Source organism: Grammomys surdaster, unplaced genomic scaffold, assembly GCF_004785775.1.
Source record: "Grammomys surdaster isolate TR1022 unplaced genomic scaffold, NIH_TR_1.0 137, whole genome shotgun sequence".
NCBI classification, from domain to species: domain Eukaryota; kingdom Metazoa; phylum Chordata; class Mammalia; order Rodentia; family Muridae; genus Grammomys; species Grammomys surdaster.
In genome coordinates, this window is record NW_021604595.1 from 3673919 (window position 1) to 3688904 (window position 14986).

The 14986-nt window shown below is 44.1% G+C and overlaps 1 protein-coding gene across 2 annotated transcripts in view; it reads right to left on the reverse strand.

The window, feature by feature from the left end:
* The window catches only part of Cap2 (cyclase associated actin cytoskeleton regulatory protein 2), a 148407-nt gene that overhangs the window by 116550 nt on the left and 16871 nt on the right, over positions 1 to 14986 (reverse strand). For both annotated transcript variants that reach the window (XM_028763265.1, XM_028763266.1), the window contains exons 2-3: positions 9117 to 9238; positions 3960 to 4060 (exon numbers count right to left, since the gene is read on the reverse strand). In XM_028763265.1, the coding sequence (XP_028619098.1) occupies positions 3960 to 4060; positions 9117 to 9237 (222 nt within the window). In that variant the 5' untranslated portion in view covers position 9238. The remainder of the gene's footprint in view (positions 1 to 3959; positions 4061 to 9116; positions 9239 to 14986) is intronic.

Sequence of the window (14986 nt, forward strand, 5' to 3'; positions counted from 1 at the left end):
CCGTTTCCATTGTTGAGAACATATTTTCATTAGAGCCGCACTGTTTATAAGCTGATGAGGAGGGAAAAGCATTTCATTTAAATCCAAATACACCTACACCTCTCTCTATTCTAAAAGGAATGTAAAAGAACTCTTTATTATGCAAATAGAAGGCTCACTCTGCACAAGGGCGTACATTTTTTGAAAAAATGTTGTTCTCTGGTTAGAGCGTCTATCTAGGGTTTCGTGAGATTAGTAGCCAGAGTTCTGATGTACTATCCTACCCTAGAAACATACTGTCAACATCAACTGAAGGTCACAGATCTTGAATCACTGTGACAGCATCATGCAAGAATTTCGTCTTCATATTGGGGTACCACTCCTTTATGTACTTAGCTTTCAGGTAGATTGTGTATGGCAAATATGAGAAATTCAACACTAGTTTGCTGTATGTGAACGTTCAGAGAGACAAAGACAACCAGAACTAAAAGGGTCAGTGAGTATTTCAGGAGAAGTATTTAATGACAGTGGAGGACATCTTTGGCAGACTGTCAAGGGCAGCCTTGCTTATATACTGAAACCCTAAAATCAGCCATAGGCCTAAGTGAACCTGATAACACAAAATCTTGGGTCTCTGTGGAAAAATACTGAACTGATAGGTATAAGATATTGTAAATAGGCAGCTTTGCTGGAAATTTACTAGCCTGGATGGGAACAAGTAGTCATGGGTCTTGTGGATAGTCATAGACCTTGGGTAGCCTTGGTGGATAGTACCAACTTAGATACGGACAAGTGAATCGTAGGCAGAGTCATAGTGACCTGCCCCCTGAACCTTTACCCAGCTGACACTCTGTTCTGGAAGATATCTGTACTCCCCCTGAACACCACACTCCTGTATCTTCCCCTTCCCTACATCCTGGCTATATGTGTATATAACCCCTGTGTGAAAAAGTAAGATTTGTGGTTTGATCAGCCTATAGATAAGCAGCTGTTCTTTGTGTCTTCCTGTTTTCCCCCCAACTCTCTTTCAGGTGATCACCCCAGACCCCTGTTTAATGCCCTGCTAGACAGAGCAGCAGACAAGTACCCTGTGATGTGATTGGTTGACCACTTATTTAATTATAGTCTTGGAGCTGCTGGGATGGAGAGTCACTAGACTCTGCAAGACCACTGCTGGGTGTTGAATATGATATCAACAGAAACAGAGAAGAGATGGGGTCTTCTCCAGTTATTTTTCCTAACCGCAAACAACTTAATTCAAGCATCTGATTTTCTGTAAACCTATGTTGAAACTGTTTTTTCCAGGATGTAAATAATGACTAACTGCCCGGGGTATAAATCTGTCTGTAGTTAGCAGACCAGGGTACACATCCTTAAAGATCTATCCCAATCCAGACATTCCCAGAGTCTACACACTTTTTCCTTTCTCCCAGGTTGTAACTGAAAAGAAGTTATGAGAAGATAAGACATAAAAACTTTGCATCTCTCTCTCTCTCTCTCTCTCTCTCTCTCTCTCTCTCTCTCTCTCTCCCTCTCCCTCTCCCTCTCCCTCTCCCTCTCCCTCTCCCTCTCCCTCTCTGTCTCTCTCTCTCTCTCTGTGTGTGTGTGTGTGTGTGTGTGTGTGTATCTGTCTGGGTGTAGGTCATGAATCTAGAAAGAGGATCATGAAGGATGGAAGAGATATTAAGATTTCGAAGAGAGGGCAATGGAATATTTGTGACCCGAAAGAAGAAAGTAGGGACAGTCAGAGGAAGGGAGACAACCAGAGAGGACAGGGGTTATGGAAGAGGACAGCAGGGAAGGGGGACAAATTAGAACACAGTATAGTGATGCAGAGGTATAGAAATGTCACTATGAGACATGTGCTTTTCATGATGACTTAAAAACACAGGAAAAAGAAAACAAAAGAAAAAGGGCTGTGGAGATAGCTCAACCAGGAAAGAATTTGGCCCCACCAAGGGCGTGTCTGATCCCTGGCACCCATGTAAAAAGCCAGCCATGGTTCACAGTTGTAATCCCACTGCTAGTGAGGTAAAGACAGGATGATCTCTGGAGTCCACTCAGTCAGTAAGTATCAGGCTCCGGTGAGTGATCCTGTTTCACACACACGGTGGATTTCACCTGAAGAAAGACATCTGGGGTTGACTCTTACATGCATGCATGCACACATACAGCTTCACATGTAGCCACAGACTCACAACCATCCACACACACACAATAGTATACCAGCAAAAGCCAGTACCATCTTAACCATCTTAAAGTATATGATTCGGCGCTGAGATTTCTGGGTTTCGTTGTCATAGAACTGTAGGTTCACAGCTACTAGAAGACTCCTCATTGCCCCCCATTCCTGCCTCTAGTGACCTCTAGTCTCTGTTTCTATGGATTTTGTCTCTTTGGATGCATCACCTAGGAGTACTCACACAATGCACCCCTTTCTGTGTCGGATTTATTTTCCTTAGCACAGTGTCAGACAACACATTTCCTTGATGCATTCGTCTGTCCACAGATGCTTCCAGTTGCTTCTCGTCTTGGCTGCCGAGACTCATGCTGTTCTGAACTTGGGGGTACTTATTCCACTTTGAAAGTCTATCCTCATTGCTTTTGGGTGCATGCTCGGTTGGGAGATCTTATGTTTACGCTGTTGTCAGTGTTCCTGTACCTGCCAAGCCATTTTCTCTAACGGATGCCCCATTCACATGCCTGCCAACAGAACACTGCACCCAAGCCAACACTTTCTATGTTCTGGGGTTTTCTGATGATATTTGCATCCCAACAGGTGTTTGCTAATAGCCTCAGTCTGACCCTGAGGAAGGATGGCGTCTGGTGCCTGGTGCCAAAGTCAACTCTGTTGGGGGATCTTTTTTTTTTTTTTTAACTAGTGAAGTGAATTGATCCTAATCCCTCTGTTTGGTGCCCTAGTAGCTTCCTAACACAGCGAGTATACAATCAAGTCCTCTGCAGTGACTAGCAGGTCCTATCCAGTTCTAGTTCCAGGCTACTTCCACCTCCGCAGCAGCCTTTTGCTCTGCTGAGAACAGCTTATCCCAGCATCCTCTGGGCCTTTGCTCTAACCCTGTGCTCTGTCTGGACCGCTCTGCTCCATAACTACCTCTCTTGCTTCCTCTCTCTCCTAAAATACATTGTGGTAGATTTAAATCTCAACCCTGAGTTTCTACCCTGCTTTGATCATTGAGTTCTCGGACACACAACTTTCATTATTTACTGTAAACCTTAAACAGCACAAGAGCTATACTATTAGAATTTACTTTCCTATCGATAACCCAGAGTTATCATTTACAATGTTTCATCTGGGCTGCTCTTAGCTCCAATTGACCAGCCCTCAGGGTCACGTTTTTTCAAGACTCAACTAACCTACGGAGGCTTTTCCTCCATTCCTTTCTTCTCTCCCTCATGGGTCTCCTCAACCCTCAAACCCGGCACCCTAAGCCCCGCCTATGTCTCTTCTGCCCAGCGATTGGCTGTTGGCATCTTTATTCACCAATCAGAAATAACTTGGGGCAAGGTTCACAAAGCGTCTAGGGGCGGACTCTCTCATCTCTCGGGTAACCAGGTCTTGAGGAACCAGCATTAGACTACAAACAGCACCAGGCTGGCCCATTATGAAGATCTCTGCTCAAAAGTCACCTCTTGAGATAAGGCTTCGATACCAACAGCCCTGCTTCTAGAACTTTCCACATCATTGTCTATTTCCTTATTTTTTGGCAATATCTATAACACCTCAGTTGGTTATATAGTTATGTATGTCTTTTATTTCCCAAAGATAAAGATAACGGCCTGGAGGCAGGGGCGAGTCAGGACTCTCTTGTCTCACACGTCTCTGAATTCCTGGTACCTTTTGAAGCTTGAATCAGTAGACGCTTGAAGGGCAGATAAATAAATGTATAAATGAAGGGAAAAATAAGCAGAGTGGACATCGTGATGCCATTGAGGTTGCTTGAGGGGCAAGAAGTACTCACGTGAGTCTCTACGTCACCAGCAAGGACTCGGCTGTTCTTTAAGAACTCTGCTACCATACTGTTCATCAGTTTGTCAAAGGCTTCCACGGACGGAGCCACGCCTGTGGAAAGAGAATGGCTTGGTTACTCCCCAGTGGTTTTATGGAAGCTGGGGCTGGCTTGCCACAGGTCACGTGGAGGCTGAATGTCATCCCCTATTCAGTCATTCATTCCTCCGTGCACCCCATATTCACTACGGCTCCGGAAAAATCCCCTTTGCCCAATCTCCTTCCTTGTTGGTGAAGACTTCCATCAGCACCATTTATTCCGTTCTCTACCCTGACGGTTCTCTTGCTTATCAACTCAGCTGGATTTAGAACGACCGAATGGACACACCTCTATGTATATAGTTCACATGGGGCTTTGGTTTGAGTTTTAATAAACTGCAAGGATAAACGTCTCTGTTTTAGGGGAGGAAAGTCAGGGTTTTAGTAAGAGAGTTCCAGAGAGGTTTAACCTTAAAGGAATGTGGGGGGCAGCAGCCTACAAGCAGGAGTCCTGGGCTGAATGGGGAGATAGCAAGTTGAGTGCCAGCATTTATCTCTGCTTCCTGACTGTGGCTGTTGGTGACCCATTGCCTCCTGCACCCATCAGTAAGACTTCTTGGCTTAATGGCCCATATGCCTCAAACTATGAGCTCCCCGCCACCCCCAAAGTTCTTCCCCTCTCTTAAGCTGGTTTTTATCAGGCATTTTGTTACATTGATGAGAAAAGTAACTAAGGCATCTGCAAGCCCAGCAGGGAAGCAGGCACCTCACCACGGTACTACAGATGAGGTAACAGAAGTGCAGACAGAGCAGACAGGCCTGAACTACAGACAGATCTCCGACTGAACTGACCCAGGCTCCTCAGTGTCACTGCCTCTTCCTCCCTAGCTCTTCCAGGTACAACACCAACCTACAGAGTTGCCCAGAGTCTCCAGGAATTCAGAGGACAGTGAACTCTGAGCAAGAGGGGCAACCCCACTTTTCTTCCTCCTTTATTTCCCATGGAGAGGGTGGAGAGAATGAGCATCATTATGGACCGATCTGTACAGAGCTCGACCAGCAGCCAGTGTGCAGCGCAAGCTGTGCGGACAGCGGTCCAACTTGCGTGCCCTGTTCCCTAATCGGCATTTTAACTAACTAACTAAAAAAAAAAAAAACAAACAAAATATCCCAAACCTAAAACCTTGGCTTTCCTCCCCTAACATTAAGAAATTTGTAGTTTTTAAAAACTCAAACCCTTTCTTTCTTCAAATGCCTCATCCCTGCTCACAAAACTAAGAGAGAAAGCTTCCTTTTCTTTTTATTCCAATTACCCGTTTCCACAGCCCCAAGGAGGGGTTGGAATGTGTTGGGGGCAGTGATTGATGTATGTCTATCTGGAAACTGACAGACTTGATTGTCGATTGAGGGAGGTGTGAGATGTTTCTGTTGAGCATTTAAAGTGGAAAAAAAAAAGATTTCAGAAACATGATGGGGGCCGCTGCCTATCGAAAGGCAAAAATGATGAAACAGAATATGTTTCCAGTTCCCTTTCATCCCAGACTCTGTTCACACCTCCTCCGGGCAGCCTTTAATGATCTGTTCTTCCCCTCGACTGTATCCTTTGAGTGTCTTTTAATCAAAGCATCCTTGGCTCTGAATGGTAATGTAGGCAGAGCAAAGATGCCGGAGGAGTTGGACTGTGTATAATTCATCTGAGGTCTCCTGCACCCAGGACCATGATCATCATGGGGCAGGGATGCAGTACTTCTTCCGATGTGGAGCTGAACTTACCCGATTGTCAGAAAAATAAGACAGAAAAACAGAGCAAAACAAACAAACAAACAAACAAACAAACAAAAAACAAACTCAAAACTTATAGAGAGGTTCTTGATCTCTGGATGATACGTATTTGTAATGGCCTGAGTTCTTTCTAAAATTTTTCTTTAAATTATAGAAGACATAGCTTTATTTAGTATTGAACACAAAACAGTAATATAGTATAGAGTACTATATAGTATATATGGTATATAGTACTATTACTATATACAGCAATAATGTCTATATTTAGGGAGAAAACTCAATTGATTAACTACTAAGTATTTCACATATACACCCTGTCACAGTCTCCCAGGTGCTGGGATTATAGGTGACATTTCTTCAGATTAAATAAAACATTTTAAGAATGGGAACCACTCAGGTGTCTCCCTAATTATCCCACTTGCTAATAACTCCACTTCAAGTAAAAGAACTTGCTGGCTAATTTTCCCAGGGGACCTTTGCTTTAGTGAGTGATTGGAAACAATTAAGAAAACATTTGTTTAAATATCAAATAATTTAATTTTGTGTCCTCCAATTTTATTCAGTCTCCCCCCCCTCAGGACATTTCTTTCTCTTTTTGTGTATATATGTACATGTTGCGTGTGTGCATATATGTGTACAGGTTTGCTCAGATGCACATGCATGTGCTTTAGCATTTAGAGGTATGGGGCTGATGTGAGGTGTCTTCCTTGGTCACTGCCCACCTTAAGCACTGAGGCAGGATCTCTCACTGAACCCAAAGCTCAGAGATTTCCTGCCTCTGTGTACAGTGCTGGGGTTACAGGCCTGGCTTCTAAATGGGTTCTGGGGAACTAAACCCTGCCTCTTTGCTTGCATGGCAAGTTCTTTACCCATTGAACCTCCTTTCTAACTCTCTCTCTCTCTCTCTCTCTCTCTCTCTCTCTCTCTCTCTCTCTAGGAAACACTTGGTTTTGTGTGCTACCTTTTTAAATGTGTGAGGTTTAAATTATTGGCTGTTCCTCTTCATTTAGATACCCATCATCTCCTGGAATTGAACTTTATTTTACACATTGATAGGCTTCTTATTGGTGGGCAGGGAGGGACCTTAAGGAAATTTCTGCAGTCACTTACTGTCCAGCACATAATGAGACAAAGTTGCTGGAGACAGTGGAAAGATTTTGCTATAGAAATGGGGTTTATAAGGTCCAGACACCAATGAAAGGAAGGGCTTATGAAGGAACCACTAGTACATCTTAGACTGTCTATAGAAGAGACTCTGGCTCATCCCAGGCTCCCTTTAAGCCATCCCTCCTTCTAGTCCATTCAGGCTCTTTAAACCATCCCTCCTTCTAGTCCATTCAGGCCACTTTGGTTTTTAGCATGTTCAGAGGGAAGGCAGAGCCAGTACATTTTGAGTTCACACAGTATTTTCTGTTCTGTGGTGTGTAATAGGACACACAGGTCCCCAAACACCCAATGTTCTAGAAGCAGTAATGCATGTCTTTCCTGGGCAAAGAGGTGTTGAGGTGTCCTCTTGCCTGAGGCTTTCCCCAGCTCCCCAAAGACTGGCTTTATATTTTAAAACAGGTCAGAGGAGCTGTGTGTGCACACACAGGTCAGGAATAGAACTGCATATTCAATACAGATCATCATGTTAAATTTTAATTTTAGATGAGCAATGAATAGATTTTTTTAAGGCAATTATGTACCATGCAGTATATAGCTCATGCAATAGTTGGGAAATTTGGAATTTCCATTTTGGAAATTCTATTGTAGATAGCTTAAAATAGCTTAAAAAGTTTGCCATATGTATTACCTGCTATTTACTTTTGGCTTTTATTTGTCTTTTCTTTTCTTTTCAAGGTTTTTTTGTTATTGTTGGTTTTTGTTTTTTGCTATTTTATTTTTTATTTTTTTTAAATTCCGGCAGCGTCTCATGTAAACCAGGCTGACCTCAAATTAGATACTGTGGTCCTTTGAATAGGTATGTCCCTCATAGATTTGTGTGTTTGAATGCTTGGCCATAGGAGGTGACACTATTAGGAAATGTGGTCTTATTGGAGGAGGTGTGGCTTTGTTGGAGGAAGTGTGTCATTGTATAGGCGGGCTTTGAGGACTCCTATGCTCAGGTTCCACCCAGTATGGTCTCTTCTTGGCTGCCTTTTGATCAAGAAGTAGAACTCCTCCAGCGCCGTGTCTGCCTGGACACTTTGATGTGCCTGGCTTCATGCCATGATGATAATGGACAGAACCTCTGAAACTGTAAGCCAGTCCCAATTAAATGCTTTCCTTTATGAGAGTTGTCTTGGTCACTGGTGTCTCTTTACAGAAAACAAAACAAAACAAAACAAAACAAAACAAAACACCAACCAACCAACCAAACAAACAACCAAACAACCAAACAACCCAAACTAAGGCAGATCTATAGTTGAAGCTGGTCTTGAACTCTTGATCACTGTGTCTACCTTCTGAGTGTTGGGATTAAGGTGTGCACCAGCACTCCTGGCTTAAAGAAAATTCTTAACTTTTTATTTTTGATGCTACAATTTTTGAAAAAAAATCTTTTTAAAAATGTATGCATGCATGCATGCGTAATGTGTTTGTAGGATACCTATGCAACAGTATACATATGGCCATCTGAGGGGTCACTCTGTGGAGTCAGTTCTCTTTCCACCTTTATGTGGGTTCTGGGGATCAAACTCAGGTTGCCAGGTTTGTGTGGCAAGTACCTTTACCCACCAAGTCAACTCTCCAACCCAAAAGCTCTTTTTAAAAAAAGCACTCTGGGTTCAATCCTCAGCACCTGTACCCACCCCGAGAGGAGATCTATTAGGGATGCTCAGAGGTCAGATTACATGCTCTGGTCACGGCCTTGCTCCATCATTGGCTGAACCTGGGACAAGCTTCAGTCGAAGTTGCGGTGGCCAAATGCAGTGACTCGTCTTTATAGTGAATACCTGCAGTACCTAATCCCTTTCCGTGCCTTCCAACAGAGCACATCCATCCTATCTTTGATAATTCCTTCAATGATACAGTTACACATTAAAACAAAGCAACACCTCTTTGATTGTGGGCTATATTGTTCAGATGTTGATCGTTTTTTTGTGGACTACAGCTCGCAGCTTCTAAAGTCTTCTTCTGAAGCTGGTTCATAAAACCTGCATGTGTTTGTGGGAGAAAGCAAACGTATCCCTTCATTTTCTTTCCCAAGGACTGCTTGCCTGTGGTTAAGGTTGCGATCACACCCAAAGGAAGGAGAAGGAGTTTGAAGGAAGTGGAAGTCAGATTTTGGGGAAAAAATGTGTTGAAAGAGGGGCTAAGTGAACCACACAAAGACCAGTACAGTAATGACATCAGGAGGTGGCCTTACCTCCATTGACACCATTAACTTCCCCACAGCCTTCAGGAGATCCATGCAACCCCGCGGACAGCTGCTCCAGCCGGCTGACTGCATGTTCCAGTCTCTCCATCAATCCCAGCATGTCTGCCATTCTAGAAAGACACAGACACAGAGATTACGTGAGCATCCCCGAGGGGGAGCAAACTGACATCCTCCCACTGAACAGTAGGAGAGAAGGTAAATATCACTGAAGAACAGATTCTATCACCTCCTGCCATGAGGATGCCTGAAACGGAAGATTCTCAGTTCAGTGTTTGGTTTTTGTTTTCTTTCGTTTGTTTGTTTGCTGCGTGAAGATCTCTCTATGTAGCCCTGGCTGTTCTGGAAGTCATTATGTAGAGCAGGCAGACCTCAAACTCACAGAGATCCACCTGCCTCTGCCTCCTCAGTGCTAGGATTAAAGGCCTTCATCATACCATGCCTGGAATGACTTTTTAAAAAACACAGTATAAAACCATAGATGCAAACATTACATAGCTTCCCATTATTCCCAGCTTTTGGGAATAATCTCTGTTATTCCAGTGTTGCTGCCTGATGCCAATTTTGTATAGCACTTACCTAAAAGCCACAGACGCATAACCCCAAATTAATATCACAAATGCTTATGAGGCTAAGTGGTGGGAACATATTTTAACTAGTTCCAGTCACCGTGTTAAAGCATGATTACCCAGGGCAACTCTAAACCCACGAATAATCCTTGTTCACCTAATTGTATGAAATTGTTTCTAGAATCGTGTATTGTTCCTCAGGCAGGGAGATACCATCACCTCTGGGTATTAATTATTATCAGCTTGTTTCCATGTTTCTGTTGTGAAATTATCTTAGGCTATAATGATCCTGAATTGCGGAGGTTTTAATTTAAAATATTAAAGGTGGTTATTTTCCTTGTGGAGGCTGCTGATTACTTTGAGGTGCGCATGTTAGTGTTGGCTGGGCTGGATTTTGGAGGCTGGGTCTTTAGTTATCTGTTACTCAGGCAGGAAGAGAGATGGAAGAGAGATGGAAGCTGATCGGGGATGAAGGAGGGATCACACTCCCATCATTTTCTGTTTCCAAACACATATTTAACCAAGTCACATGGCTAATCCTGGACCTTACACAGAGAGAGAGTCCTCTGTGAACCGAACCCAGTTAACTCAGTGCTATCTGTGAGCTGTATCTCTAGATACTTACTAATGACTGCCTTTGGTGGAAATTAGTCAGCGACCCCACAGAGAATAAAACATGCCTGCTTTAGTCAGGGCCTGTGGTTTCTTCCACTCTTAGGAACTTTGCAAGCATCATTCTGAGCAAAGGAGGGGCAGCATGCTTCTGAATCTCATACACAGCTGCCCTAGAACATGGGTGAGCTATGTCATCCTGGGATGTGTGGATACTTCAGATTCCCCACCCACCCACCCTGGAAGCCAGGAGAACGTGTGCCTCTGCATTTTTCAGCTTAAGTACAATTATAACAGGTCACCACGGTTTCCAAACGCAAGGTTAACCACATCTAACCACGAGCCTGACTTTGTACTTCAGCATCCAAGTATCAGTGATCAGAGATGGACACAGAACTCGTGGTCTTATTTTGGAAACCCATCGCTCTGGAAGCTGCCGATGGCAGCTCTCTCAAAATATGGAGCAGTACTCTCTGCACAGCTGAATCCAGCATCTAATCCCGAGGGGCTGCAAAATTAGAAGTTACTCAGCTATTCTTTTCCTCTTCACGTCAGAGCTTCTGATTCCATTGCAGTTGAAGGGGGTGGGGGTGAGAAGGGAAGGAGGGATTTAATTGAATCCTTTACATAATCTTCTTGCAGGGGAAGCGGTATCTCTTAGGTGGGTGAGGGCCATTTGAGAAATGATGAAAGACCCTCCAATCTTTTAATAGCTGCCCATCTGTTCAGTTATCTTGTTTCCCTGTTAGTCACTCACCAAACATTATCACCATGGACCTAGTCTCCGATAGCAGGGAAATGCATCTGCTTTGTTAGCCAGCTTCTCAAACCACCTCTGGCTCTCCCCCACCAGGGCAAGCTGTTTTGGGAAAGCCTGTTAAATTTCACACTTGGGACTGCCTTCCCAGCCCATGGCTTAATCAGACTCCTCAACTGGTTCCAATCTCAAGCTATCTAATAGTGAGTGTCACACACAGGTTGAAAGACAGCAGGACTCAGCCTATCAACTTCAGGGCGAGGCAGATTGCTGTGGAATGTGGTCTAAAAGCCACTCAGATGCCACTTCATGTAAAGTCAGCGAGTCTTGTCACAGCCTCTGATGAGACCAAAACAGGGCACGAGGAGACTACAAGGATACCTCTAGGTTTAAAATTTAGGAGCACCCTGTAAGAGTCACTTAACAGCAAAAAGAAAGGAGACACCAGGATCCACATTAGCTTGCCCAGGGTGACCGATGGGGTCTGAGGCAGCCATGTGCTCTACTGGAACCTTCTCAGTCTCTACGTTTGACCTCAGCTGCTGTACAGACTTTCAAGACTAAGCATAGCCAGAGATTCTCCACATTCCAGCCCATTTGTCTTGGCATTTCAAAACACATTTTGCCAACTTTTGACAGGAGCTGGGAATTAAGGAGGCTGAGGAGAGGCATAGAGTTGCCATGGCAGATGGGAACTCGAGGGTCTGGTGGGGAATGGGGTCTGAGCAAGGGAGACATACAGAAGAGTTTGGATAGGAGGTCAGTGGAACAGGGTGAGGGGGCAAGGTAGCTAGGTGACAGTCTAAGAATCGGAAGTGGAACAGGCCAGATTTACAACCGAAGACTCAAGAGTCTGGGTCAGATGGTCTAGCTCAAACATGGCTCTCCAAAATCCCAGCCGCCCTGTCCCTGTAGAAGGGATCCTAGAGAAGACTCTCTACTGCCAACAGCACATCAGACCAGAGGAAAACGTGCTCACGTCCTTACATTTTACAGTTTTAAGTTTTTAAAAATAATATTGGTCTCATTGAGAGGATGTGCGCACGACATCAAGATTGAGCAAGACAGAGATCATCGCCCGTGACCTGTCGTCCACGGAACCAGGTTGATGCTGCCATCAAGAAGGCAGTTGAAGTTCATTACCATCAGCTGAAAATTGCAGAGGATCCAGAAGTGACTCCGCAGGAGACTGACACAGCTGTCAGCTCCCCTGCCTCCCCCTACGGTCGACCCCTAGACTTCCACGCCCTCCAGAAGGGTTCCTGGTATGCCTGGCTTTGCCCTCATTTCTCTCGCTAGAGAGCTTGGCCTCTTGATCACCACAACAAAAATTGGCTTTTTCCTAAACCAAGGCCACCCTTGATATGGCCGCTAACATTGGGGAGCCTTCCTTTATGACAATATTACACCCCAAACTGACAAATGGTTGGTAACTTGAACATTTACAAGAGACTAGGATGGCTGTGAGTTAGCCCAATGACGGGATTATTGTAGGTCCACTTCCCAGGGGCCCACCCAATGCAGCCGAAAAGGAGTGCGTGGTGCTGGGAGTGGGTGCAGCCTACATGGCCTAAGACAGGGCTCTCACCCTCCTTTCACCCACATCAGAGTCCCTTGACGTTGCCCATCGTCGACAGCCTAAAGCCTTCGACCATCGATGTGACTTGTCTCACATCAGTGTTTTGGGGTTGTGAACTTGTCTAAGACCCCCCATAATTAGACATCCAAATTCAAAACTCACATAGTTGGGATTGAACATAAGACGCCTTCTCTAACTAAACAGAGAAGGGGGAGATGCCAGAAGCCAGGACCCTCGCCCTTACCCTTACCCCCTACCTTTCCCCACCTGCACAATGTCCTCTGAAGCTTGGCAACTGCAAGATCCTGCTTAGCAACTGCAGACAGACTCAAAGCAGAGTACCATGTCTTCTTAAGAATAGCAGGGAGACCATAACTCAAGCAGTGTACCATATCTTCTGAAGAACTGCAGGTAGATCATAATTCAAGGCAGTGTACCGTATAGACCATGACATGTTTCAAGGCACAGGCCAAGAAGATTTTGTACTTTTCCACCACCTGGACCCTCTTACCCCCTCCCCTTGTAAAACATGCTATAAAAAAGCATTTCATGTTCAAAACAAAAATCATATTGGTTACTATTTATGGATGTTTTGCCTGCATGTATGTCTATGTACCATGTGCGTGTGTGCGTGCCTGATGCCCACAGAGGCCAGAAGAGGTCATTGGATCCTCTAGGACTGGAGTTACAGACAAGTGTGAGTTTCCACAGGAGTGCCAAGACACGAACGCAAGCCCTCGGGAAGAGCAGCCAGTGCTCTTAACCATTGAGCTGCCTTACCATCCTCTTAAAGATTTGTTTTAAGAAACTGTATTTGAGGGTAATTTATTTCTTAAAACAGAAACAAACAAACAAAACAGAGCCTCAATAGGTAGGCCTGGTTGGCCTGGGATTCTTCATGTAGACCAGGCTGGTCTTCAACTAGCTCTGTAGGCAAGTCTGGCTTTGATCAGCTAACGCTCCACCTCCTCAAGTTACTACATACACACACCACGTTGCTCATACTTGACATCGATCTTAATTCCTTGTCTATGAATTTTTGAAGTATCTCTTGAGGTTAATTATGATGGGAAGCCCACCTTAATTGTCATTACTTTTCTTATTTAAAACTCCCCCTTAGCGTTTTCTTTACCATTCTCTCTCTCTCTCTCTCTCTCTCTCTCTCTCTCTCTCTCTCTCTCTCCCTCTCTCCTCTTTTCTCTTTTAGATGACATAGCACAGTTACAGGACACAGTATGGGAACTCAGTATTACGTCATGATTGAATCAGGATGGTTAGCCTTTCCATCCACTTACACAGCAATCGTGTGTGTGTGTGTGTGTGTGCATGTATGTGTGCATGTGTGTATCCTCAAGCTCCCCTCTTAGTTCTTTACTAATCATATAACAGGTTGTGGTAATATACAGTTACTGTACTGTATAATAGAACACTGAACCTTGCTGTTCCTCAGACGTGTAGGTACCCATTACAATACAACTCCCTTTCCTCCCCAACTCTCTCTAGCTTCTAGTCACCAACATTCAGCCCTCTCCTTCTTGGATATCAGTAGTCTTAGCTCCCACATGGGTCTGAGAACATGGGGTTTTCTCTTGGGGTGTCTGGATTATTTCACTTGATATCACTTCTTCCTATCCCGTCCGTTTTGGCATGGGCGGTGGGTCTTTCTTCATTTAATAGCTGGATAATAGTCCTTGAGTACACACCTACTCCTCATTTCCTTCATTCAGTTGCCTATAAATATGTGCTTTGTTGATTTCACATCTCACCTCATTTTCCTTTTGTAAAGTTTAACTTTGGCCTTTATCAAGGTGGGAGGTTCATAGAATCCGAAGGGTATCTTGTGATGTATCTATTGTAGACTGGTTAGGCCACGTTAAACTAAGCCACACCTTCACATACTCATTTCATCATGGCGGAAAGACTGTTTTTCTTCTACCTTACTGCAAAACTTAGTATGCAGTTCTTATAAAAAACACAATAGCTTCCTGCTTATATCTTTTCATTTGGAGAGACAATCATTTTCAAATCACTCTGGCAATATTTTTTGGACAATTATCTCTTCATCCCCAAGTAATATGATTTCATCTAAATCTTGTCTGGTTTTCTTCCGTTTTAAGGCATTATCCATTGAGTTCCACCAGAGCACATCTGTCTGTTAAATTTATTTATCTATTTATTTGAGACAGGCTCTCACTCTATAACCCAGGCTTGCCTAACAATCACAGCATAGTCCAAGATGGCTTCCAATTCTCAATCTTCCTGTCTCTCTGCTTCCCTGAGACTGTGATTACAGGTGTGTATCAGCCTTCCAAGCCTACACAGTTACCTGTGTCTCATCTTTTTA